The 25,938-nt window shown below is 43.3% G+C and overlaps 1 protein-coding gene across 2 annotated transcripts; it reads right to left on the reverse strand.

Moving 5' to 3' along the window:
• Nucleotides 1–14,032: 14,032 nt before the first annotated feature.
• Nucleotides 14,033–25,087, reverse strand: LOC107375888 (uncharacterized). Of its 2 annotated transcripts, none has more exons than XM_015944703.3 (6): nt 24,658–25,087; nt 21,277–21,471; nt 16,254–16,420; nt 15,173–15,322; nt 14,692–14,864; nt 14,033–14,614 (listed from the first exon to the last, which is right to left on the reverse strand). In XM_015944703.3, the coding sequence occupies exons 1-6, from the start codon at nt 24,841–24,843 to the stop codon at nt 14,232–14,234; spliced, it is 1,254 nt and encodes a 417-aa protein (XP_015800189.3). In that variant the 5' UTR covers nt 24,844–25,087; the 3' UTR covers nt 14,033–14,231. The 2 variants fall into 2 exon arrangements, with proteins under 2 accessions (XP_015800189.3, XP_015800188.3); XM_015944702.3 differs by having other exon boundaries at nt 16,254–16,423.
• Nucleotides 25,088–25,938: the final 851 nt, after the last annotated feature.

Here is a 25,938-nt window from a genome sequence, read left to right on the forward strand (position 1 = left end):
CTCCGATCTCTTTGCCATGAAATTCTCCAGCCTTATGGACTCCTTCAGCTTTACCCAGCATGTTTCTGGCCCCACGCACACCAGGGGGCACACTCTAGACCTTGTTTTTACCCTGGGTCTAAATGCTGACAGTGTTTGTCCTGAGGACATTTATATTTCAGATCACCATTGCATTTTCTTTAACTTGTCAGTTTCTGCGTCCCCACCTCCTGCTCGCCGTATGGTTAGTTCTCATTTGCTTAATGAGAGCACAGCTAGCCATTTTTCTGCTGCTTTTGATCCACCTTGTTCTTCTGATAAAGACCCAGATTCCTTAACTTCTCAGTTTAACGAGCACTGCCTCTCCATTCTGGACAACATCTGTCCTGTCAGAACCAGATCAGTTCCTGCAGTGAACCCTACTCCCTGGTTTAATGACAGCCTTCGCAGCCTGAAGCACCAATGCAGAAATTTGAGCGCTTGTGGAAGAAAACCCATCTCCACGTCCATCTGCTGCACCTAAAGGATCTTCTGACATCCTTTAACTCTGCAGTCAGAGATGCTAGGGTTTCCTATTTCTCCAACCTGGTGTCCCAGAGCAAAGGGAACCCCAAGGTGCTGTTTAACACCATCAGCAGCATCGTCTCTCCTGCCTCTCCTACAGCCTCCATCCACTCTGTTACAGACTGTGAGAACTTTCTGTCTTTCTTTGTGGACAAAGCCAATAAGGTTAGATCTAGCATCTCTCCTTCAGCCTTATCGCCGCCTCTCCCGACTCCAACCAGGCCCGTCATCCTAGATAGCTTTGCTCCTGTTTCTTTGCCTGAGTTAACCAAACTAGTTAACTCTATGAAGACCTCTGCATGCCCCCTCGACATCTTACCCTCATCTTTGTTTAAAAGTGCTTTTCAGTCCATCGGTCCCAGCGTGCTCTCTATAATTAATGCTTCTCTGGTTTCTGGTCAGGTCCCTGCTTACTTTAAAAATGCTGTAATCCACCCGCTTCTTAAAAAAACGAGTCTCGACCCCTCTCTCCATAGCAGCTTCAGACCCATCTCTAAACTTCTGTTCATCTCCAAGATCTTGGAAAAGGTTGTGGCTAAACAACTCACAGCTGCTCTTGATGAACATAACATCTATGATAGCTTCCAGTCAGGTTTTCGTAGAGCTCATTCTACTGAAACAGCTCTTCTTAGGGTCTCTAATGACCTTCTGACCCACAGTGATGCAGGGGACTGTTCTGTTCTGGTCCTGCTGGACCTGACTGCAGCCTTTGACACTGTTGACCATCACCTGCTTAGAGGCCTGCACGGGCCTAAAATCTGAGCCCGTGTCCGGCCCAGCCCGAGGGGGTGGAGCCCCAGCCCGACCTGGCTCGAAAAGGTTTTCAGGATTCTCTGGCCCGACCCGAGCCCGACTTTTTTTTAACCAACTAAATAAAAACAAAGTGCATCAATCCTGACCAATGTGTTAAAAGACGTGCAGGATCCGATCAATTTGTTTTTCCGTCATTTACCGTCACGGAGATGACGGCACACTGGCTCTGGTGGTAATCAAGTTAAATTTTATCTCTTTCCAACAATTTTCACAAGAAAACAAAACAGTCAAAAGCAGGGCTTGTGTTGTGTTGACCGGATAGTTCCCGTATTTGACCGTTTATTTTGACGGAGAAAGAATAGAAAGAATTACCCCGACGCATGCAGATGAACTGACATTTTATTCATTACGCACATTGCAGATGTTGCAAAATCACCCAAGAAAATATTCCCATCTGAACATCTGAGCTGGACACTGCTCAGCGCAGCTCGCTGTCAGCGCATATGTGCACAGCGAGCTGAAGTTGTGGAGATTGGCTTGGAGCGCGTCGCAGAACCAGAGCGCATGCGGGAAGGTTCCTCCCACTGAAGCGAGAGTTTTCCAAACCCGGTCTCTCAGAGAGACTTGTCACTTAGAAAATGTTCCCTGATTATGAAACTTTGGCTGAATAGTGCTTGTTCCTGTCTCCAATGTGGCAACGCATCCAGGAGCCGTCTGAGGAGAAGCCCAGAATCTCACATCCTCTTCAGCTCAGAAAGCGCCTATGATTACGCATAAGCGTGACCCGTCATCCCGGTCTCACAGGAAGACTGGGTTGGGCCTGTTCAGGTTTACGCAGACAATCTTTACATAGAATTGACTTACAGATATAAAATTAATTCAGTAAAATATAAAGCATTTTATTTAAATATCCATTCATTATTTTACAAGCACAGAGAGCCGCATCAGATTCAGATCAGCGGGAAGATTCCTCCGACTGAATTCAGTCGGAGGAATCTTCCTGCATGCGCTCTGGTTCTGCAACGCGCTCCAAGCCCCTCTCCACATCTTCAGCTCGCTGTGTACCTTATGTAGTACACGCTGACAGCGAGCTGCGCTGAGCAGTGTCCAGCTCAGATGTTCAGATGGGAATCTTTTCTTGAGTGATTTAGCTACATCTGCGATGTGCGTAGAATAAAATGTCAGTTCGTCTGCATGCGTCGGGGTAATTCTTTCTATTCTTTCTCCGTCAAAATAAACGGTCAAATACGGGAACGGTCCGGTGAACACAAGCCCTGCTTTTGACTGTTCTGTTTTCTTGTGAAAATAGATAAAATTAAACTTGATTAACACCAGAGCCAGGCGCACTGTGTCGTTATCTCCGTCATTGTAAATGAGGGAAAAACAAAATGATCGGATCCTTTTCTGACCTTCCCCACCTACAAAGTTTAATTACAACAATCAAACGTGACAGAGCCTGGATTTGTATTCTGAACAGTCTAAACATGTTTTAAAAAGAAACGTATGACAAAAGTGGCACCTGCTCAGTAAAACCACCAACAGGGTGAAAAATATCAAAATATTGTAGGCAGAGACGGGCTACAACTTCTGGATCCATTTTATATAAATCGTTTTATTGATTATCTTTTTATGAAAGATAACTTTGACGTACACGAGTGACCGGTACCGGCTGCTGTCAGCTGTTGTGAGCAGCGCTCTGCTGTCTGAGGGTAGGCCCCACCCACAACGCCGTGGCTGCTGTGGCTCCCAGTGTTTTCTTTACTGTGGGAAACGGGTAATAATGGCTCTTTGATGGGAACAGGTTGCCGACCCCTGGTTTAAGTGTTTACATTTTTTTAAATGAATTCGATTAAAAATAAAGGCGCCCGGCCCGTGTCCGAGGTAATTACACAGTTGCTGGCCCGACCCGAGGGCCTAGGGCTTCAGTGCAGGGCTCTACACCTGCTACTGGAGAGGCTGAGAGACTGGGTCGGCCTATCAGGATCTGCTCTGGAGTGGTTCTCCTCTTATCTCTCTGAGCGCTCCTTTTCTGTGGCCGTCTCCAAGTTTAGGTCCTCCACCACCTCCCTTACCCATGGTGTGACCTTTGACCCAGCTCTCACCCTGGATTCTCATGTCAGTTCTCTTGTTCGCTCCTCCTTCTTCCATCTCAGGAACATTGGTAAGCTGAGTCCCATTCTGTCCCACTCAGAACTTGAGACAGTTATCCACACCTTCATCTCCTCACGCTTAGACTACTGTAACTCTCTTTTCACGTGTCTGAGCAGAACCTCCCTGAACCGTCTACAGGTGGTTCAGAATGCCTGTGCTCGGCTTCTGACCAAGTCCTCCAAACACACCCACATCACCCCGCTTCTCCTCCAGCTTCACTGGCTGCCAGTCACCTTCAGGGTTCATTTCAAGATCCTGGTTCTGGTCTATAGGGCCTTACATGGACAAGCACCATCTTACATTGGTGATCTTCTTAGTCCCTACACCCCCAGCAGGTCCCTGAGGTCCAGTGATCAAAGCCTACTGGTTGTGCAGCGCACCAGGCTAAAGACCAAAGGTGACAGATCATTTGCTGCTGTGGCCCCCAGACTCTGGAACTCTCTCTCCCTGATCCTGAGATCAGTGGACTCAGTGGTCTCCTTCAAAAAGCAGCTGAAGACTCACTTGTTCAAGCTGGCTTTTGTATGACCTTCACCACTCTCTCTTTATTCTGCTCTCCCCACCTATTCCTCCTTCCTCAGGATCCACTGATTTCCCTCTTTCCTATTCACTCTCTTTCTTAACATTTTTTATCACAGTTGTCTATTTTTGCTAATTTTAAATATATTTTTAAACATTTTCTAAATGCTTTTTTATATTTTTTTGTTTTTGTGAAGCGCCTCGTGATTTTTATCTTGAGAGGTGCTATAGAAATGAGATTTTCTTCTTCTTCTTCTTAAGTAGGACATTTTAGTGCTCTTTCCACCTCTGCCCAAAACAGCATTTAGCAGCCCAATTTTATTTGGTGCATTTACCCAATGAATGTATATCTATGGATGTTGTGAAGGCCACATTTGAGTGTTTCCAACCCTCACACACTGTAGGTTTCTGTTCACAGCTGGCAATAATAGAGCTCTGATAAATCAATTGTTCACCGTGATTTATTGCATATCTCAGAGAAGTTCCGAGTCACTGAAAGCTAATTTTCTGTTAGTGGAATGAGCTGAATCCAGTGGCTGCCTCAAGGTAGGAAATCAATCTAAGGGCCTCTATGGCTCTGTAATAATGTAAAGTGTATGCAGTTTTGGATTAATGGGCTAATATATACGCAACCACTAGTGCAGTTTCCCAATTCCGGTTCGGCTCCTGAAGCTGAATAACTCAATATTTTTTACATAAGGATGATTGATCAACATCTTGTAATGTGAAACCAAACATCCACCAAAATCCAAGGTGAGCAGCTCTATGCAATCAATTTTCAGGAGAGTTCTTTACCTAAAAACCACTTTAATAGATAAGAAGTCAGTCTGGTTTCTTGGAAGCAAAACAATGAAATCTGTTCCAATATAACCTTCCTTCCTGTGTCGTGATTATTTTCTTACATATTGCTCCTTTAAAGCAGAATTCTTATGGTAAGTGGCCTGCATTTGTATAGTGCCTTCTTAGGGTTCTACAACCCCCTAAGGTGCTTCACAACACAATCAGTCATTCACCCATTTACACACTGGTGGGGATGAGCTACGACGAGCTACTGCTGTCCTCTTGGCAAAGAAAGACTCTCCAATCTGAACCACCAGTAGGCAGTAACTTGAATAAGGTCTGATTTGGTTATGAGGAACCTGTTCCTTAGCAGAGCTTCATCTCCAGCGACGCCACCCTCTCTCTTAGACATGCTGACACCCACACACACTTTACAGCAGGTTACTCTGTGGCAGTGACTGTTCTCTGTTGAGTGGCTGTGGGCGATGTGATGATGTCGAGTTACTGTGGCGATGCTCTGTTGCCGCGGCGACGCTTTCTCGACAGCCAAATGCAGCATACAATCACTTATACACACACACACACACACACACACACACACACACACACGTTGACTAACACCCCTACTCAGGATTTGAGAAGGGAGACGGGATAAGCAACGTGTCAAAGCAGCTGCAATTAAACAGACCCACACATGCAGCTCCAGACATAAAGACTCTTGACTTCACCATTATGTACTCCTACATAAACACAGGCCAGCAGGTAGAGTTCCTGCAGAGTTACAGAAGTGCAATACGAAATGAGTGTTTTCATGTATCTTGTGACGTATCTTGTCTTTTATGCTTTTCAGAGAGAAAAGTGAGATTTTAAAACATGTTCCTGTCAACACTTCCTGCTAGGAACTTCTTAATTCTGGCTGCAAACAATGAATGTTGGACGTTTAATTGCTCCAGAAAATACTGCCTTGTTACATAATCTTGGTAGTTACGTCAAGATGGAAAATGCAAGCTTATTGGTCACGAAGCAGCTTCCTTTAAATTCGTCAACAGCACCACCACTGCCCCCTCAAAATAATAGAGTCGACAATATGTAGCTGCAGACACGGAGCAGCTTGAAAAATGCCTCGCAGGAAAACTGAAACTTTGAACGTTTTATTCACCCGTGACTGGAGGAGTAAAAAGATACAAAACAGAAATTACGGGAAACATAGGTTTAGAGGTGGCGAGCACGAGAAATGAAGGAGAATGAGGGACAAATTTGTCTGTGTTAAAAAGTCTCTGAAATACAAAAAAAAAACACAATAATAAATGTTTGAGATGTGTGTTGGTGAAATTCTGGTGATACAATATGTATCATGACACATGGAAGACGATACGATATATCAGAATATATTGCAATACATTCAGCCAGACGATATTAGGGATTTTTTTAGACTGAATTTATTGTAGGAATATTCAATAAACAGTCCAAACTGATACGAAACAGGTTTAACATGAGGTATCTGAACCATAATAGAGAGATTTGTATTTAAGTGGTAGAAACAAAACCCATTGCACACTGCTGCCAACTAGCAGGAGGCGTTTGGATTGCACTAAAAGAAAAAAAGTACACGTGTTTGCTTGTAAATTCTTCCAAAAATTCGATACATGGCTTTTGAATATCGATATAATATCGCAGGAAAAAATATCATGATCTATTGCCATATCGATATTTTCTTACATCCCTAGTAAATGCACTATTCTGGACCGGACACATGACAGGATACCCCAGAAAAGTGCTACGCCCTCTGTTGTCCTGGCTGGGGATTGCTTTGCAAAATTCCCCAGGTGACAGATAAGTCCGAATGCAAAACAACTGTGTCAAAGCGTGTGGAGCTGACACTAAACTAGGCATAACCCTAACCAATGCTGCTCTATTCCTAACCCTAACCTGAACTAAAAGTTAATTCACACTAAACCCCTAAAACCAAGTATTAGGGTTTTCTGCACTGTATGGAGCAGCCAAATGTTCCCACAATGTGGAAATGTTCACACATAAGTTAAAAGTCAAAATGCAATTAAAAATTTGAAGCACTCATACATTTTGCACGCATGCACAGGGTTTCTAGTTTCAGTCATAGAGCCATCAAAATAAACCGGCCAATCAGCATGTAGCTCATTTATTACTCATGCCCTGGCTGAGTGGGCAGGGCAAACCAGTCTTTCCATTGTAGGGCTGTAATATGGGTTGTGTTTGGCCATTTATCTGGGCTCCTGGGTCATTTTGAGCCCCAACAAAGTTGTATGTGCTATGCAGAGGCAAAATAAAGATTTTTTTTATTGTACAAACTAAAATACCTGTTTAAAGGATATATTTAGGGCAGCCTTTTTCTTGAAGTCTTTAGAAATGTCTAATCACAACATGAATATAGGGTTTAAGTTGGTGCCTACCAGTGGCATAAACTGGAAACTAATTTGCAAAAGCACTACAAAGATGGCAAAAACAACATGGATCACAAAAGAGAGCAAGAGCATAAAAGACTCAGGATAGTGAATAATCAGACAGCATTAGTGGAGCTGACACCAGTAACTGGACCAGTGAAGCATGCTATGTCAACTAGACCTGGGACACAATCAACTTTCATAGCCCTGATCCAGTTGTTTTACTTCCCTACTTAATTACTTATTAAAACATTAATCTTTCAAGCACATAATCACCTTCATGCCTAATGCCTGTAAGAACACTCCGTGTTTGTTGCACGTGCCTGGATGCTTCACATCCAAACGCTTTCACACACACACCTTCAGCCTCCCCTCCAGCCTGGCCACCTTGACATTCACACAGTCCAACAGTCTCACAAGAGCTTCTTCCTATCCTGCTCGCCCACCTGCAGCATTGTACGCGCCACAACTGAGAGAAAGGAAACATCTTTTCAACCTTTCCAAGTGAAAAGCACTTAAGGAAAAGTGCCGTGCAGCTTGTGAATGTCACTCAGAATGTCCTCTTTCAGTGCCTGCACCTGATTGTACATTCACATGTTGAGCCAGTATGGGATATGTTGGTGCATTTGTGACCTTTCAGCAAGAAAGAAAGAAAATCATTTAAATGCCAGAAAGCTGTTAAAAGGCAGTGTTGCACAGTTTCTCATCAAATAAAAATAACTAAATGTTAATAAATGATGCATGAGAAAGGTGGTAGCTAAATAACTCAATCAGTTAGTTCATAATTTAAAAATGTATAAGCAGTTATTATTTATTACACTGAAGAATACTGATACCCTTTAATGTTTCCTTTAGCGCTCATTTTCACATGGTCATTAAACTGAAATTAACCTCCTGCTGTAGAAAGCCTTTTGGAACAGCTTCAGTTTGGAAAAATGGAGATTAATTCTGACAGGAGTAACAAGCTAACAGCTACTCAGATTACAGTTATCTTTAAACAAGTCTTACGTCACAAATGTTAGCGGTTTCACGTAAATGCTACTTTTTAAACCTTGGGAATTTAGTCACTGTTTACAGTCTGTGAGTGCATGAGGTTGCCGAGTCTGCGCCAAGCTAACGCTGCAGTGTAGCCGAATGTAATTTTACACCGGCAGGCAAAAAGCTCCAAATTTGTTTAAAGAACCAAAACCATGAACAGGGTTTTCCCCAGAAAATGAGTTAAGCCTGGCGGATTCAGTCGTCGGGGGTGGGGGGTTGCACACGTTCCAGTGCTGTTTCTCACCAGTATCAGCTGATGGAGGGCTCTAGTTTCATTGCGCCGTTCGTGTCAGTGGACAGGGTAGGGTTGGGGAGGGGGCGGGGCGGGGCATGACGCTTAGCCTGGCGAGTGGCCAAGCAAAGCCTGGCAAGCCACCAGGCTTACAAAGTGCTGGGGGAAACCCTGCATGTAAACTGGAGTGGCCCAGAAGTTATTTCTTGTACCCTATGAAGCCACGGCATGCTTTTGTTTTACTCTAATATCAGGTGAAGCTGGCTAGATGCTAACTTTGAGCTAGCAATGCTAATGGTGAATTAGAAGCAAACAGTCGGCTCTAAAAAATATTTTAAGCTACTTTTTCAATTACCAACAGCCGAAGTTGAAGCAGCATACCAGAGTCTAAAGGGTGGATAAAAAAAAACAAGGATGAACGCATCCCTACAGGGATGACCTTGTGAAGGCTAGGGATTGGTATTTTCAAAAATTGTCTACAAATGACAATATAGATCCTTATGACCTCAAAGGAAACAAATGGAGTGCAGACGTTCCATTACTACCTCCAACTACCTTACTGGATATTACATACCATCTAGTGTTTGGGATCAGCGCATAGCTACATGTCAGCAGTTTAAAACAGTCACTGGAGATATATGGACATTTCACACGTGGCTAGGTAGAAGATCTGCTAACATTTCAACTGCAGGACTGCAACAACATGGCCATCCCTGCCAAGGGAAGGATTTTACTTGCCTTTAAGAAAAAGCTGCTAGTAAACACACAAGTGGGGAGATGCCGTTTTGAAAGTTATTCCTTTCCTTCCGACAGCTGCGACCCAGCAATTCCACGTTTCGTTAGTTCTCCTATTTTCTGTCCAGAACTTGTTTTCCATAAAATCTCAAGTCGTTACCAAGTTTTTGCTTCTTGTAATTGTGAAACATGGATTGGCAGCCCTTCACACAACATGAGTGTACCACTTTCTGCAGGTTTATAAGCTCACAACAAACAAAGTGACTGTAGCGTCACGAAATGGCCTGATTTTAAGACTCACAGGTCAGATCCACAGCCTGGGTCACCTTGCCCTGGCTACTACTCCAATCTCCGATCGTCCTTCACAGAAGACTTATAGTCTACTACCACTCCTTAATCTATGCAGCTGTCTGGTTATCTGACTGCTATTCCATCCACAGCAAGACGAGGACATTTCAAGATTTAAAAGAATCATTTAAATAAACTCTTTTTACTGCTAATCATCAAGGTTCATTATAACTGTGTTTAATTAGTGAATGAATTATTATTCTTTGGTTAATAATTATTTATGATAATCAGTAATGTTAACTATGACAAGCAATCATGTGCACTTATACACAGAAACACAGGTCACAATAACTAGGTTAAAGGTAATTTGCACTCACATGATCTTTTCCCATAACACCAGAACCTTCTACCTTCAAGGAGGCGTGTTTCTGAGGGTTTGTTAAAACCTTCCTTCTACATGTCAAAACCTGATTCGTTGGAATATGGAAATTGCCATCTTTTAAAACAGAAATCTCGTCATTTGCGAGGGAGTTCTAGAGAAGTTGGGACGGCCGCCCACACTCTCTTTAACCAACAAAGCATTTTCTGTCATGCTGGCAGAGTTGCTCCGACACAACAAAACGACACCTGCAGAACAAGCTGATGCTACGAGATTCCTTAAGAATCTGCAGACGCAAACCAATTCCACCTGTGTGCCTGCGGCATCTCTAGGACCGGAGAAGTCGGTACCATCGGTCTTCCCTACTGGACCCAGTACCCTGAGGCTGTTCAACATCCTCCTCTGACCTCCGGATCCATGACGATGGTCGTCTGACGGTGAGGTAGACACAGATTGCGTCCGAATGCTCTTTTAAGAACAACGTAGCTTATTCGCAAACCAAATTCTTTTTCACCCAGAACGCGTCCTCTCTTTCAAGATACACATTCTGAGACCATTCACCCGCAAACAAAACACACTTTGCCTTAGATTCATCTAAACACAGGGTTGCTTTTTAATACCAAAGTCTTTTTAATACCAAAGCTTTTATAAATTGTCTTTTTAAATTGTCATGTTTAAATTGTTTAGTAATAAATTTCATAACCTTTTTAAACTTTCTTGAAATAAACACAGAGTGGGTGTATATTGATCACTGAACAAGCAAAGATCTTTAGATCTTCTGAATTAACAAATAACTTTTGCTATTAAATTAAATCTTTAATTAAATATTATAATCTTTTGATTAAACATAGACCAGGCAAGTTGGTGTATGAATTTCTATCTATTATATATATACTAGTGTTGTCAAAAAAAATCGATACCTAGATATAAATCGATACTAAAAGTGGTATCTAAATAAGATATGCCATCCCTGTGGTATCGATATTATGGACTATTATACACAGCCTTCTTCAAGTACACCGACACGCACGACAGCCAGATGCCGTAAAGCAGCCTCCGCCTCCCAGACAAACAGAAGAAGAAGATGCCGCATGGCAACATTGCAATTTCCCACGCGAGTTGTCTCTGATCCAAGTTTTGTCTGCCAAATAAATAAACAAAAACATAAACAGCGAATTTGGGAGGCGCTTCACAGCCCAACTTAATTAGCGTACCAAGTCCGACACGTAGTTGTATATTCACGCTTATGTGCTTAAATGAAACTCCCGTTTATTGCAACCCGGACTTAATTTCTAGCATGCAGTACGTTTGTTTACTCACGCTGACAACTTTGGTGCTACTTGGATTCCCCGGGGTATTTAGATCCATCGGCGAATCGCCGTCAGTGTATATCCATATAACAGGTGCGGCCGGGCACCCATGGTGCAGCCTCGAAATAAGACATTATCTGCACCAAAATATCTCAATGTCGAAAGGTTTTGTTAGGAATCATTAACGTGATTACCCTGTTTGTTTGGAGCGGGTCTGGGATTTCTAGGCGTAAACAGACTAGCCGTGGCTAATCTAACCGGCGCTTTTAATGACATCACTGCCGTACGCTAATCTATTTTTATTAAGATTACCGGTAGATGTACCTTTGTCCTACTGTGGAGAAATTTGTTTTCTCCCTTTATTGACCAACAGAGTTGTTCAAAAGTACAGAACAAAATATATGGCATTACATCTTATGACAAAAATGCACCTTAAACAGAATTGAAGCAGCAAAACATCACTCTGCAAATAGTGTATATATAGTGAGACAATTCATGATTAAAGTGTTAACTTTCGCCAGTTTTTGTATGCACATTTTAAAAAATGCTGATACTTGAAAGGTTTAAGCACTTTATACACTTAATTCTTAACATTTAATTTTTGCAATATAAATTGAGGAATGTTATTTTTTGAATAAACTTGTTCAATAAATTGGTGTTTTTAAATAGCATCGAAATCGAGTTTTTTTTCCAGTATCGAATCGAGTTTGAAATTTTAGTATCGTGACAACCCTAATATATACACACACACACACACACATATATATATATATATATATATGCATAAAATTTTCATTCGTCAATTTATTTGATCTTCTTAGGGATTAAAACATAAGCTGATAGAAACAGCCTTTAATTCCTGGATATGTAGTTTATTAACCCTACACGACCACCATGCAACATGCTACAGCACCTGATTTGTCGTCTAACAGACTGATACCAGCAAGCTAACAGCAACACAGTAAAAACAACACTTCCTCTGATGCCAGAGGCATATATCCATAATAAGTGCTGTAAGTACTCCCTCCGTAAAACAACAGAGTGCTAACACCAGGATATAACAATGTATTTATCTACTTATGAACTTACTTTGTATGGCCCATCTTTGCTTGTCATTTTGAATCTCCTGGCACTCATTCGTACCTTGCAAATGCCATGAAACTCACAGAACAGTGAGAAAGTGATTTGTTTAGAAAAATGTGCAGCAGTAACCCAATTTGACCACTGGATGGCACTCTTACTTTATTCTCAAATTTTGCATCTTTAAGTACCTTTCATCGGATCTGAAAATTAAGTGAATGTTTAACAATTTGAAGAAATAATTTCAGTTTGAAAGGATTTTCTTGTTATTTGACAGAACAGGCAGCAACATTTTGTACTTTATGGAAGTTAGCTTGAAGGGACAGCATTTTCCTTCAAGAAACAAGTATTCCTTCTATCATCTCACACTAATTTATAGAACAGCAACAAAAACAGACTAAATTTGTTTTTATTTAAGGGTTGGTGTTTTTTAACATCCATTATGAGGAAGAATGTTTATTTCTCACATATAGGTGTGGTACAGATGGGAATATATGAGGCTATGTACCTGATAAACATGAGTTAATACTGACTTTGGAGAAAGAACTAGACTGAAAGGCAATATATATATATATATATATATATATATATATATATATATATATATATATATATATATATATATATACCGTATTTTCTGGACTATAAGCCGCTACTATTTTCCCACGCTTTGAACCAAGCGGCTTATGATGAGGTGCGGCTTTACTGAAGGTTTTCCTTCACCTGCCAGGGGGCGCTTTAGCAGAAAGTGAAACAGGTGGAAGTCAAAAGTGGAAATCGAAGAAAGTGCTCATTTTAATTTAGCACATGCAAGCAGCCGGCACGACAAATAATTTTTTTCAGATCCATACCCCCTCATCATGGTAACTACACGTATGAGTTCATATGTTGCCACATTTAAGTTGAAGGCCATGGATCTGGCAGTAAAGGAGGGAAACAGTGCTGCCGCACGTAAGCTTGGCATGAATGAATCCATGGTTCGGCGCTGGAGACAGCAGCGGGAAGAACTCATTCAAGCCAGCTTCACCCAGGATGATGACAGTAACACGGACAGCGACACTGACATCGCCACAGAAAAGGTATGTGACGAAGCTCTTCTGAGGCTGTTCACCTCCAACACTGGAGAAGAGGACTTTAATGGCTTCAGTGTGCAAGAGGAAGATGAGAGCAAATGACTTTTTCTGGTAGGCAAGTGGCTTTTATTTACTAACCAGGCATGCTTTGTGTGCAGTTTTTATTTTCTAATCATCCAGGGCTTATGAATGCTGTGTCAGCGCTGTTCTTTTCTTCTAAACATGCAAATTACCGGTAATAACGTGTCAGTTCTGTTTTTGTTTTATAACCATCCAGAAATATGAATGCTATCAGTGCTCACCCGTCTTTAAAGTTTTGTTGAATTAAAACAACGAAAAACCTCTGTGTAGCGTCTTTCTGTCTCATTATCTTATGTTATGGCCATACATGCACTGTGTGCCGGAGACCTGCATGTGGCTGCTGCGCCGCGGCTTGTATTTGAGTGCGGCGCGTGTGTGTAGAAAACCTTTTTTTTTTTTTTGTTGGTGCGGCTTATATTGAGGTGCGCTCTATAGTCCGGAAATTATGGTATATATATATATATCTATAGTCCGGAAATTATGGTGTATATATATATATATATATATATATATATATATATATATATATATATATATATATATATATATATATATATATATATATATATATATATATATATAAAGAAAAAAAACACTCACTAAAATAAAGCCTAAATTTAGAAATGGTGTCAGTTACAAACATTTGTCAACATGCATGTTTTTGTTTATTTAGAAAATAATCCAGAATAGCAGCATCCAAACAGAATAAAGGTTACTTGTGATGTCTTCCTGAGAACTGAACAATAAGCTCTTTTCTGAATTAGAAAGAAACATAAAATCTCAGATTTCGCTTAAGTTTTTTTTCCTTCAGTGGGCGACTGAAATCAGCATTTATGCACTTGGTGATCCCTAATCTGCCTGACTGAGGCTTTCCTCAGGCTGTGTCTCTACAATACTCAGTTTCAAACTGGCTGCACCGTCCGTATGTTCTGTTGTCCATTCTCCGATTTCCTTCGCACCAATTTTTTGCTGTTCTGTGTTTCCCTCCACCATGTCTGAAAGATGCACTTCTCCCCTTTGTTCGGTCATCTCTCTTATTGCATTCTTGCTTTTACTTTGCTTGTCGTACCTTTGCATTCCCAGTCTCTCATCTATCTGGGTAAAGTAGTTTTCCAGCTCTGCCAGAGGTCCCTTACTGGAGAAGAGGTGATCTAGATAAGCCTGAGCGTACTGATCTGAGGTGATGAGGTCCAGATTTAAAGCATTGTGATCAGAATCGTTACATCTTCTTCCTGTTAATTATAGGATTTTTTTAGTTAAATGCAAACAAAACAAAAACATTTTAACAAGTTAGATAAGGAAAGCTTACTTATATCTGCTTCCATGGTGGAGAGAGGAATGCTCACACTCTTTCCTGTCTCTCTGTCCATCACGGTGAGTCCTGTCATGGTGCCGTCCTCTGGCACCTCTCTGCATGGGTCCAAATTTGCCAGAAGGACTCCTCGACATTTCACCACAACCACTGTATTAGACCTATAATTCCTGCGGCATTTCATATAGGTTAATAGGAAGAATTTGAGATGAAAAGCAGAAAATTAGGATAAAGGATAAAGGAAATCATGGAGATGTACAACCTTAAGCACTTAATCATCTTTTCTTCTGAGATGGACTTTTAAAACATTTTCTCAAATTAATAGACAATTCTGATTCATTTGCTCAAGGGCTGTCTGATCTCAAACTACTAGAACATTTTTAGCTGTCTAGTTTTCCCTCACATGATTATGTAAGAATTGGCTGGCTGAATATTTTTCCTGTGAGCTGAAATAATACGGCTGCACTTCTAGTTTTACCTGTAGGCAGGAATGATCTGTTTGAGATCTTGCTTGTATTGATCTAGAGCTGCCCTGGCAGAAAAGGGCTCGGCCTTTTCCTCCAGACGAGACAGGTGAGCCAACATCTGAGTGTGAAAAGCTGCTCCACACGCCCAGTGTCTCAGAGACCTGCAGGAAAGCAGCATTAAAGGGGCATTATGGAAGTTTGACAGCCAAAACATGTATAGAAATAATACATTTCTTTTTCATGCATTCTCCAGCAATGCCCTGGTCCTGTAGAATGAGCCCTGGCATTTTTATTGTGATTGCCTGTTTTTCTGTAAAATCACAGTAAAAGAGAGCTGCTCGGGTCGAGCAGGCTGCTTCATGTGCGTTCACGCTCAGGCATAGCCCTCTGAACCGTTCTTTGAACGTTGTTCCAGCTGTGATCAAGGATATAAATGTTACAGATACAGAAGTCACCACTGGTGGTTTAGCTCGCCTTGTAAGATTTCGGGCTTTTGTGCAGGAGACCTGGGTTCGATTCTGGATGTGAACATGGTTGTTTTAGAGTTTCCTTTTTACATTAATGATATATTTTTTTTACAGTAAGATGCCCAAATTTTTATTTGAGACTCGCCGAACGGCATTCAATTCACAGATAAAAAAGATGTGGGTTCAACTTTCATTTTGGAACAATTTTTCAAGCAAGGGAAGGGAATGATCTGAGCCTGCAGGAGGACTGACCCATCATTAACCTTTGTCAGCTGTGCTGAAGAGAAAGGTACAGAACCAAATTGTTTAATTAATTAGCTGCGCGTTCTCCTGTACTCTGTCCTCTGGGCCACACACACACACACACACACACACACACACACACACACACACACACACGGGACTGTCAGCTCCACAGAGCTTCGGCTCAGCTGTTATTTTCGTTAAGGAGTGTGCACGTACAGCATGCGCGCCTCGTGCACGAGCCTCCTATTGAAGCTGCCGTTACACTTTTGGCCTGAGGGGGCAATCGCGAGCATAAAAATTCAAAACTCCGTAAAGTCCCTTTAAAGGCGGAGCAAATCCTCATCCCCACAACATCAAACACTGTAAAACTGTCCTTCACCTGGAGTCGCAGTCCCCACCCAGCAGGCAGGCCTTCAGCTGCGTGAGGAGGAGGCTGAACTGGTTTTCAAGTCTGAAAGAGTCCTGGATCAACCTGCTTTTATCACTCAGGTTGATCCGACAGCGCTTCAGGTACTCCTCCATTACCTCTTCAAGCTCCCAGATTCTCTGCTGAAGGTGGAAAATCTAATTTAGTTTTTCCTTTCATCAACAACAAGGGACTGAAATTTTAAAGCCATAAAATCATGCAAAATCCACCTTTTGAAGCTTTTGACCATGTTATATTATTTCTTCATCGAAAACATCCGCCAGAGAGGTTTTTGGTTTTGCGTATGCATTTGTCTGCCTTGGCTATAGATCCTATGCAGGTCTACCAAGCATCTGCAAATGGCTGGATGGAATAGGGTTGTGTCATCCTGCAGTGCCCCTAGGGTAGTCCTTTAACTGCACACCTATCCCATCAATCCATCCATTTTCATCCGGAGTAGGGTCGCGGGGGCAGTAGCCTAAGGCGAGAGGCCCAGACTTCACTCTCCCCAGCCACGTGGGCCAGCTCCTCCGGGGGAATCTCAAGGCGTTCCCTGGCCAGGTGAGAGACATAGTCCCTCCACCGTGTCCAGGGTCTACCTTTAGTTCTCCTCCTGGTTGGACGTGCCAGGAAAACCTCACCAGGAAAGCATCCAGGAGGCATCCTGACCAGATGCCCGAGCCACCTCAACTGGCTCCTCTCGATGTGGAGGAGCAGCGGGTCTACTCCGAGACCCTCCTGAATGACCGAGCTTCTCACCCTATCTCTAAAGGAGAGCCCAGCCACTCTTTGGAGAAAACTCATTTTGGCCTCTTATATCCGCAATCTCGTTCTTTCGGTCACTACCCAAAGCTCATGACCATAGGTGAGGGTAGGAACGTATATCGACCGGTAAATCGAGAGCCTCACATTCCGACTCAGCTCTCTCTTCACCACGACAGACCGGTACAAGGCCTGCATCACTGCAGATGCAGCACCAATCCGCCTATTGTTCTCACACTCCAGTTTTCCCTCGCTCATGAACAAAACCCCGAGATACTTAAAACTCCTCCACTTGGGGCAGGACCTCATCCCTGACCCGGAGAAGGCATTCTACCTTTTTCCAAATCAAGACCATGGTCTCAGATTTAGAGGAGCTGATTCTTATCTCAGCTGCTTCACACTCGGCTATGAACCGCTCCAGCAAAAGCTGAAGATCACGTTCTGATGAAGCCAACAGGACCACATCATCTGCAAAAAGCAGAGACCTGATCCTCAGGCCACCAAAACGGATGCCCTCCACACCTTGGCTGCGCCTAGAAATCTTGTCCATAAAGGTTATGAACAGAATCTGTGACAAGGGGCAGCCTTGGCGGAGTCCAACTCTCACTGGGAACGAGCCTGACTTACTGCCGGCAATGCTGACCAAGCTCTGACACCGGTCATACAGGGATCTAACAGCCCATATCAGAGGGCCTGGTACCCCATACTCCTGGAGTACGCCCACAGGGCCCCCTCCCGAGGGAAGCGGTCAAATGCTTTCTCCAAATCCACAAAACACATGTAGCCTGGTTGGGCAAATTTCCACGCACCCTCCAGGATGCCCCTAAGGGTATAGAGCTGGTCCAGTGTTCCACGGCCAGGACGAAAACCACATTGCTCCTCCTGAATCTGAGGTTCAACAATCTGACGGACCCTCCTCCCCAGAACCCCTGAATAGACCTTACCAGGAAGGCTCAGGAGTGTGATCCCCTGTAGTTGGAACACACCCTGCGGTCCTCCTTTTTAAATAAGGGGACCACCACTCCGGTCTGCCAGTCCAGTGGGACTAACCCCGATGTCCACGCAATATTGCAGAGCCGTGTCAGCCAACACAGCCCCACAACATCCAGAGCCTTAAGGAAGTCCGGGCAGATCTCATCCACCCCTGAAGCCTTGCCACAGAGGAGCTTTTTAATCACTTCAGTGACCTTAGCATCAGAGATTTGAGAGGCCAACCCAAAGTCCCCAGACTCTGCTTCCTCACTGGAAGACGTGTCGGTGGGATTCTCTTCGAATTATTCTGCCCGCCGATCCACAACATCCTGGGTAGAGATCAGCAGCACACCGTCCCCACTATCGATAGTGTTGGTAGCGCACTCGAAGCCGAACAGAAGTCTTGCTCCATGGTCTCACCAAACTCCTCCCATGCCCGGGTTTTTGCCTTGGCGACCACCCGAGCCGTGTTCCACTTGGACTGCCGGTACCCGTCAACTGCCTCTGGAGTCCCACAGGCCAAAAAGACCTGATAGGACTCTTTCTTCAGCTTGACAGCATCCCTAACCACCGGTGTCCATCAGCGGGTTTGGGGGTTGCCACCACGACAAGCACCGACGATCCTGTGACCACAGCTCCAGTCGGCCGCCTCAACAATGGAGGCACGGAAAAGGGATCATTCAGACTCAATGTCCCCCGCCTCCCCCGGAACATTTTGGAAGTTCTGTCGGAGGAGGGAATTGAAGCTCCTTCTGACTGGAGACTCTGCCAGACGTTCCCAGCAGACCCTCCCGATACGTTTGGGCCTGCCTGGTCTGACCGGCATCCTCCCCCACCATCTGAGCCAACTCACCACCAGGTAGTGGTCAGTTGACAGCTCCGCCCCTCTCTTCACCTGAGTGTCCAAGACATGCGGCCGCAGGTCAGATGAAACAACAACAAAGTCGACCATCGAGCTGCGGCCTAAGGTATCCTGGTGCCAAGAGCACATATGGACACCTTTATGTCGGAACATGGTGTTCATTATGGACAATCTATGACTGGCACAGAAGTCCAATAACAAAACACCACTCGAATTCAGATCGGGGGGCCGTTCCTCCCAACCACACCTCTCCAGATCTCACTGTCGTTGCCCACGTGAGCGTTTAAGTCCCCCAGCAGAACAAGGGAGTCACCGGAAGGAGCGCTTTACAGCACCCCCTCCAAGGACTCCAAACAGGGTGGGTAGTCTGAACTGTAGTTTGGTGCATAAGCACAGACCACAGTCAGAACCAGTCCCCCCACACGCAGGCGGAGGGAGGCTACCCTATCATTCACTGGGGTAAACCCCAACGTACAGGCACCAAGATGGGGGGCAACTAGTATGCCCACCCACTAGTATGCTCGGCGCCTCTCAGTGGGAGCAACTCCAGAGTGGTAGAAAGTCCAACCCCTCTCAAGGAAACTGGATCCAGAGCCAGAGCCATGTGTTGAGGCGAATCCGACTATATCTAGTCGGAACCTCTCAACCTCACACACTAACTCAGGCTCCTTCCCCACCAGAGAGGTGACATTCCATGAGCCAAGAGCTTCTGTAGCCGAGGATCAGACCGCCAAAGTCCCCGCCCTCGACTACCACCCATCACACACTGCACCCGACCCCTTTGGCCCCTCCCACAAGTGGTGAGCCCATGGGAAGGGGGACCCACATTTCCTCTTCGGGCTGCGCCTGGCCGGGCTCCATAGGTGAAAGCCCGGCCACCAGGCGCTCGCCAATGTGCTCCACCTCCAGGCCTGGCTCCAGAGGGGGGCCCCGGTGACCCACATCCGGGCGAGGGAACACGGTTTACATTTATATAATTCATCATAAGAAGTCTTCAGGCTGCTCTTTGTCTGATCCCTCAGCTAGGACCTGTTTGCCATGGGTGACCCTACCAGAAGCAGAAAGCCTCAAACAACTTAGCTCATATGATCATTGAGACACTCAAACCCCTCCACCAAGGTAAGGTGGCAGCCCAGGGAGATGCACACCTATCCCCTGGACTGTAAACACTAACGGCCACTTCCTCCAAGTTGAAAGTAGCGAGTGGGTGATTTAATCCATACTGTCTGAGAAGTGATTTCTCTTTTATCTAGTCTGCACTTTGAATAATGCCTAGAATGCCAAATTGTATTTTTGCAAGCTAGAGGTACAGAAATATGTTCTTTAGGAAGAGTTTAATGGACAGATATGGTTGGATTTTATCTTCAGGAGCTCTCAAAGACTGAGCCAGATTGTGTTTGACTGGAATCGTTGTCACGGATGACTGTTGTTGAACTTCAACTAGTACCTGGATTATTTTTCATTTTGGCACTATTCTGGCATTACAATCACCCGATGGGTAGATCAGAGCAGTGAGTACAACTATAATGCTAACCGCTAGCTGAACGGTTTCAAAGTTTGGTGGACGAGTGTCAGGAATAGACTGGGGCAATAATTGAAGTCCAGGGAGAGTGTGTGTGCATGCGGAGAATCGCATGGTGGAATCAACCGCCAAGGGGTCCAGACTGCCAGGAAATGTCCCGGTGCTCTGTATGGCCAGTCCGCTGCTGGCGTGCATATTGCCTGAGCTTCTCTACTCGTTCAAGAGCCCATGACGCTTTGCTGGGGATCTAGTGTTACGATATTAAGTGGGTGGGGGTGTGATTTCATCAACTTTTTTCCAGGTTGATAAAATGTCTCAAAGTGACTTATATTTCATAAAAGATTACGTCTCCATAGTGCCAACAGTAATTTTTTAATCATGTGTGGTCCTATAGCTATATAACTTTAAAAAAGTGTCCAGATCACATTGAAAATGGCATTTAAAAGAACTAATATGAAAACATAAACCTGCAAAGCTTTTTTATTTTAGATTCATGCATGGTCTTCTACTTCAGTCACACTAAGATCAACACAGGGAATGAGTCAGTTCTAGAGAGGACACACCTGCAGAGACCCAATCAGCCTCAGAAATTGAATCCCACAGACATCCTTAGTCAACTAAATCATTTATTTACGGTTTGTAATCATAGCATGCTGTTTAATGATCACGAGCATGCATATTGGTACGTTTGTAAGCCTCAATGACATTTGAGAAACTGTTGAACACAGAAGATTATACTGCAAGCTTAAAATTAATAACTTTAAAAGATATGTTTACATATTTGGTACTAAAAGGCTAAATCATTTTGATTGCATTCATGTATTATTAAAGTTATTATTAATATTTCAGCTTCATCGTATTTGCCTCATTACAATCACCTGACACGACGACGACCCAGCTGACCTTCCCTTCTCTCCTGATGGCCGCTTTGATGACGAGTAGGCCATATCCATCACCATAGTTACCACTAATCCCACCAGGCCTGCCAGGCGCGGCTCGTCAGAGAAGGCTGACAGTCGGCCAATCAGATCCCTCAGGTAGGTTGGCGCACGGTTTCCCATGTCCCTCTGCAGCTGCATTAAAAACAAAGGGAGGTTATTTATAAATAGCAAGTCAAATACAATCATCCATCTCAATGGTTTAATGCAGCCAAGTGCAAAATATTAACCTTTGAAGGGAAAACATTCTGTCATTATCATTCTGCTCCGCGTTTCCTGTTGTATCGATTTCTGACCTATTAATCCCCACAGGACTCCGTTTTTTAAAACACAGGAGCTTCATTTTCCCTCTCCCTTAACAGAGTCAAGGCAGCAGCATCTTCCCACTTCATCTCCAGCTGCACTTTGGTGGATTTAAGGTGATCAATGAGCATTTTGCACACGCTGTTTATTTCAGAGCGAGCACACCACCTAATGCAGGGTTGTCCTACATGTGTGGTTTTGTGTTTTTCAATAAAGGTTGAATTTTGGTCTACCAGCACAGGCTGTTGGTGCACAAGGAGTGATTTTATGTTCAGTTTAACAGATAAAATCAAACTATGGGGGCAACTTAAAAGCTAAACAACATTAACATTATTTAAAGGAATGTAAGGGAACTGAGAACACAGGAGGGTTTCAAACAAATGGAAAATTGAGAAAAGTTTTGAATGGTTAAATGGGGAACACTAAAACTAGTGGGGTTGTGGATGCCGAGAGGTGAGGATGGACAGGTGGAAGTGTTGAGTGTATGGGGGCCCCCAGGTTGGACAGTATGGTTTCCAAATATAAAACAACCGATGCAGGTTTTCTATTGCCAGTGCTGAAATGTGATGATCGTCGCCAGCAGTTGGCAGATTTGTGCTACCGAGTTTCAAGCCTGATATCTAGATGTTTTCTGCATTATCTGCATATTAACATTTTCTTATAACAGATGATGCACAACATTTATGAACCTGAATACTTTTTTGAACTCTGAATTTAAACTATCGTATAATCTTCATTCTGTGACTCCTCCGTGTTAAAATCAAACATTTAATCCAACAAATGACTAAACTGAGCAGGTATTAAAAATCTAAATGTGTATAAAAAAAGAAATGTCAGTTGACAATAATGTTTTTGAGCATTGATTTAAGAACAAGTCACCCCCAATCAACTTTTTTCTGATAAACTATATAAATGCATGTAATCAATAACTTGGCACTTTAGTAGCCTGGCAAGCCAGACTAAATAAATGTATTACTTTGCAAAGCAAGAATTTGGTCTAGTTCACTAGGCTAGCACTTAAGTGCATCTTAGTGAAAATTTTAATATTCTGCCTAAAACTGTCAGTGTTGCGCCCTCTTCAGGTAAAAACTCTGCACTACATTTGATTTTAAATCTGCCATCGCTACTGTCTAAGACAGGGGTGTCAAACATGCGGCCCGCGGGCCGGATCCGGCCCGCCAGCGGGTAAAATCCGGCCCGCGAGATGGTTGTGTAAACTTTATTTTCATACTTTACAATGTAGGGTGAAAATAAACATATCTTTGTGAGCAAGTTTTCTCTGTAATGAGTATAAATAAAACAAAGCTGCGCTCAAGGCTCACACAAGAACTTGAATCACATCCTGAAGTTGGCTGCCACTCAGGATGTGACTTCTGATATTGATGTGCTGGTGAAAGCTAAAAGATGTAAAGTAAAATGAGTCAAATATACTTTAAGTGCTGCATGAAACTGATCTAGCCATGTGATCTTTAAGCTCTTTGAATCACTAAGGAATGTTTTTATTTTATTTGTTGATTTTTTTATTTTCTATTTTTTCAAATTTTCAAGTACACTTCAGGTGTTGTACTTGTACGACACTGTCCTCAGGCTCCAGCCTCGTTTTATATTGATTGTGTTAAAACAAAGAAAACAATCTGAAGTTTTTTTTTTTATTTACCGGTCCGGCCCACTTGGGACTAGATTTCCCTCAATGTGGCCCCTGAGCTAAAATGAGTTTGACACCCCTGGTCTAAGAGGTATCCTATGACGTTAGCTGGCACCATATGATGTCACAATGCCGCTGTAAGCCTGCGTGTGTGTTTGTATTTGTTAGCGGCACCGCCCTCTCAGTCTGCCATGCAATGCCTCCTTGTGGAGCATTTTTGAAACAGGAAATGGGGGTGAAGATCTGGTGCTTAGACACTAGCACTGGCTCCACTCTGCCTGAACCACTTTGGGAGTATTCTCATTTGGATTTTCCCGCGCACAACCAGCCGTCTTTTCAGCCCTCTTCCGGAGGCGGTCTACCTGGAGCCGAACTGGGCCGACACACCCACTGCCGGCTGATTGGCCAGCTAAAAATCACATAACGTTTGGGGAGCCTCTGATTGGGAGATAGAATCAGCCCTAGGGGGCTTCCTACATGTGCGATTCATTATCATTCTGGATGATGTAGAGTTAACGAGCCACTGACTGAAGCCGTTTTACTCTGTCTCTCACTGCTGTGAGGAGGCACACACACACAGTGCTGCCAGACACAGCAAAGCAGGATGCAAAATCAGAGTCTCAAGAGATGTGCTCATGACATCACAGGCCAAAGACCACCTACGTTCTCAATCACATCTGCATTCCTAAGGCGGTGTGAAATGAACGCGGCCAGGCCGGGGCGAGCAGAGCGGAGTGGAGCCGATGCTATTGTGTAAGTGGTATTTGAGTCTGGCAGGGGTTACTTGCTCTTTTTTCAAAAACATAGATATTTTAATACAACTCTGCAGCAGCAAAGTGCTGCCCACAGATGTGCCAGCCTGACTGTAAATCGGCTCTACTAAAGAGGTAAATTGGCCGATGTCATGAACACAAACTAAAATTCTCATAGTTTTATAAGAAAAAAAATCGTAAAAATCCATACCTATTTCCAATGACCTGATATTTTGCAGTCACAAAGTGTCTTTGCACCATTTTGTCTTTATGCAACTGCATGGCCACTCATGCATTAGAGATGGACGTGTCACATGCAGATGATACCATAATAATTAAAAATTTGCTATTACAATTTTAATCTGTCTGCAGTTTGCAGAAAGCAGAATTTATTAGTGCAAACAGACCATTTTTCATGATGCATTTATTTATGTACACAACGCTCTGTAGCCTCGTAAACCATTGTGCACACTACGAAATGAAATGCATTTTGATGGCATGCCTTTTATATCACGAAAATTTCAATCATACACAATTTATTGTAATTTACGTGAATGTTATTGTGGACGAGGTGAGGCAGAACAGCCTCATAATTTCACTGCCTGCTTAAAATCATATTACCTGTTGCAGGTGTGCCTGTAGACGGGGCTGAGAAGCAGAATCCTCATTTTGATTGGCTAGAATGAGAGGATGCACGACCCCGAGGTCAGGTACAGCACCACCTTCCAACATGGCCTCATACATGACAGAACCAAGTGCCTCCTTGAGGAGAGAAAGCTCTTCTTCTGACGAGAACAGCTGACCCATGGTGGTCTAAACGGGTGTAAAACTAAATCATAGAAGGGTTTTCTCTCTACACATTAGCTAAACATCTCTAAAACAACACGCTAACAGACTCCAGCAGCGGGTCGGTCACCCCTAACCTTTCTAATATCTCTGATGTTTTCACAACAAACCTTCACCTTTTCTCTTCGCGCTGCTGCGGTAACTAACGACTTCTGCCAAGAAGAAGCAGCTGCTCAGTGCAGCTCAGCGGTAAAACTACACTGACTCCTGCTGGTGACACTCCAGATGTGCAACTGAGCAGAGAACCTGATTTATATCCACGTGGGACACTTTAAATTACCAGCTGGTACTTTGAAATTTATAAAATATTTAAATATTTTTCCTCAGATGATTCTTAATAATGACATTGTGGTCCTTAGGAATGGAAGTAATAGCTGCACATTTTTTCTTGAACATCGAAAAAAGGGCCAAGGGCTTTTGGGTTTTTCTTTTTTATTGGCTAAATGGAACAATGGCAATGAAGTTGACTTTTTTTGTGTGATAAAATATGGGCCGAGGAGATTTGGGATTTTGTGTAATGTGAGAGTTCTTTAAACTGGGACAAGAACTCATTTGCTGTCAGGTCAGAGTTTTATGTGGGAAACAGCTGAAGTTAAACGAAATGCACCATGTGCTATGGAGACTACACAAGGTCTACGTGAACTTCTCATTTGTCTGGTGATTCCTTATTGGTCTGTGCAGTTGTTGCGATGCCATTTAGTACCACTAACGCACGACTTAAAATGAGGTGGCAGCCACACCTGTCAGACATTGTTAGCCTTCATCATTCAGGCTGCAACTCAGCAGATGGTGAAACGACTTAAAGGTCGCTTCTAAAAAGGCCAGAGCACAGAGTAGGTGTCAGGAATGTTTGTGCAAAATGTTTTTTAAGCCTAATTAGCACTAATCACATCCACCCTGAGTCATTTAGTTGTTTTCGTTTTCAGTTATTTAGCCCATCTTTTGTGTTTATTCCTTGTAACTAGTTCAAAGTTCAAAAACGATAATATATCTAATATCACCTTGTGTTCTCATGAATGGAATAAAATAATAATATCAGAAATAGTGCTGATAAAA

The sequence above is a fragment of the Nothobranchius furzeri genome, chromosome 12 (genome assembly GCF_043380555.1).
Source record: "Nothobranchius furzeri strain GRZ-AD chromosome 12, NfurGRZ-RIMD1, whole genome shotgun sequence".
NCBI lineage: Eukaryota > Metazoa > Chordata > Actinopteri > Cyprinodontiformes > Nothobranchiidae > Nothobranchius > Nothobranchius furzeri.

Excerpts from the sequence above, each read along its gene's own strand:
- LOC107375888 (XM_015944702.3), bottom strand. The coding sequence starts at position 24,843 with ATGGGTCAGCTGTTCTCGTCAGAAGAAGAGCTTTCTCTCCTCAAGGAG. Across the intron at positions 16,424-21,276 it reads CTGGGTCGTCGTCGTGTCAG|CAGAGAATCTGGGAGCTTGA; the intron begins GTGATTGTAATG and ends TTCCACCTTCAG. Across the intron at positions 15,323-16,253 it reads GGTGGGGACTGCGACTCCAG|GTCTCTGAGACACTGGGCGT; the intron begins GTGAAGGACAGT and ends GCTTTCCTGCAG.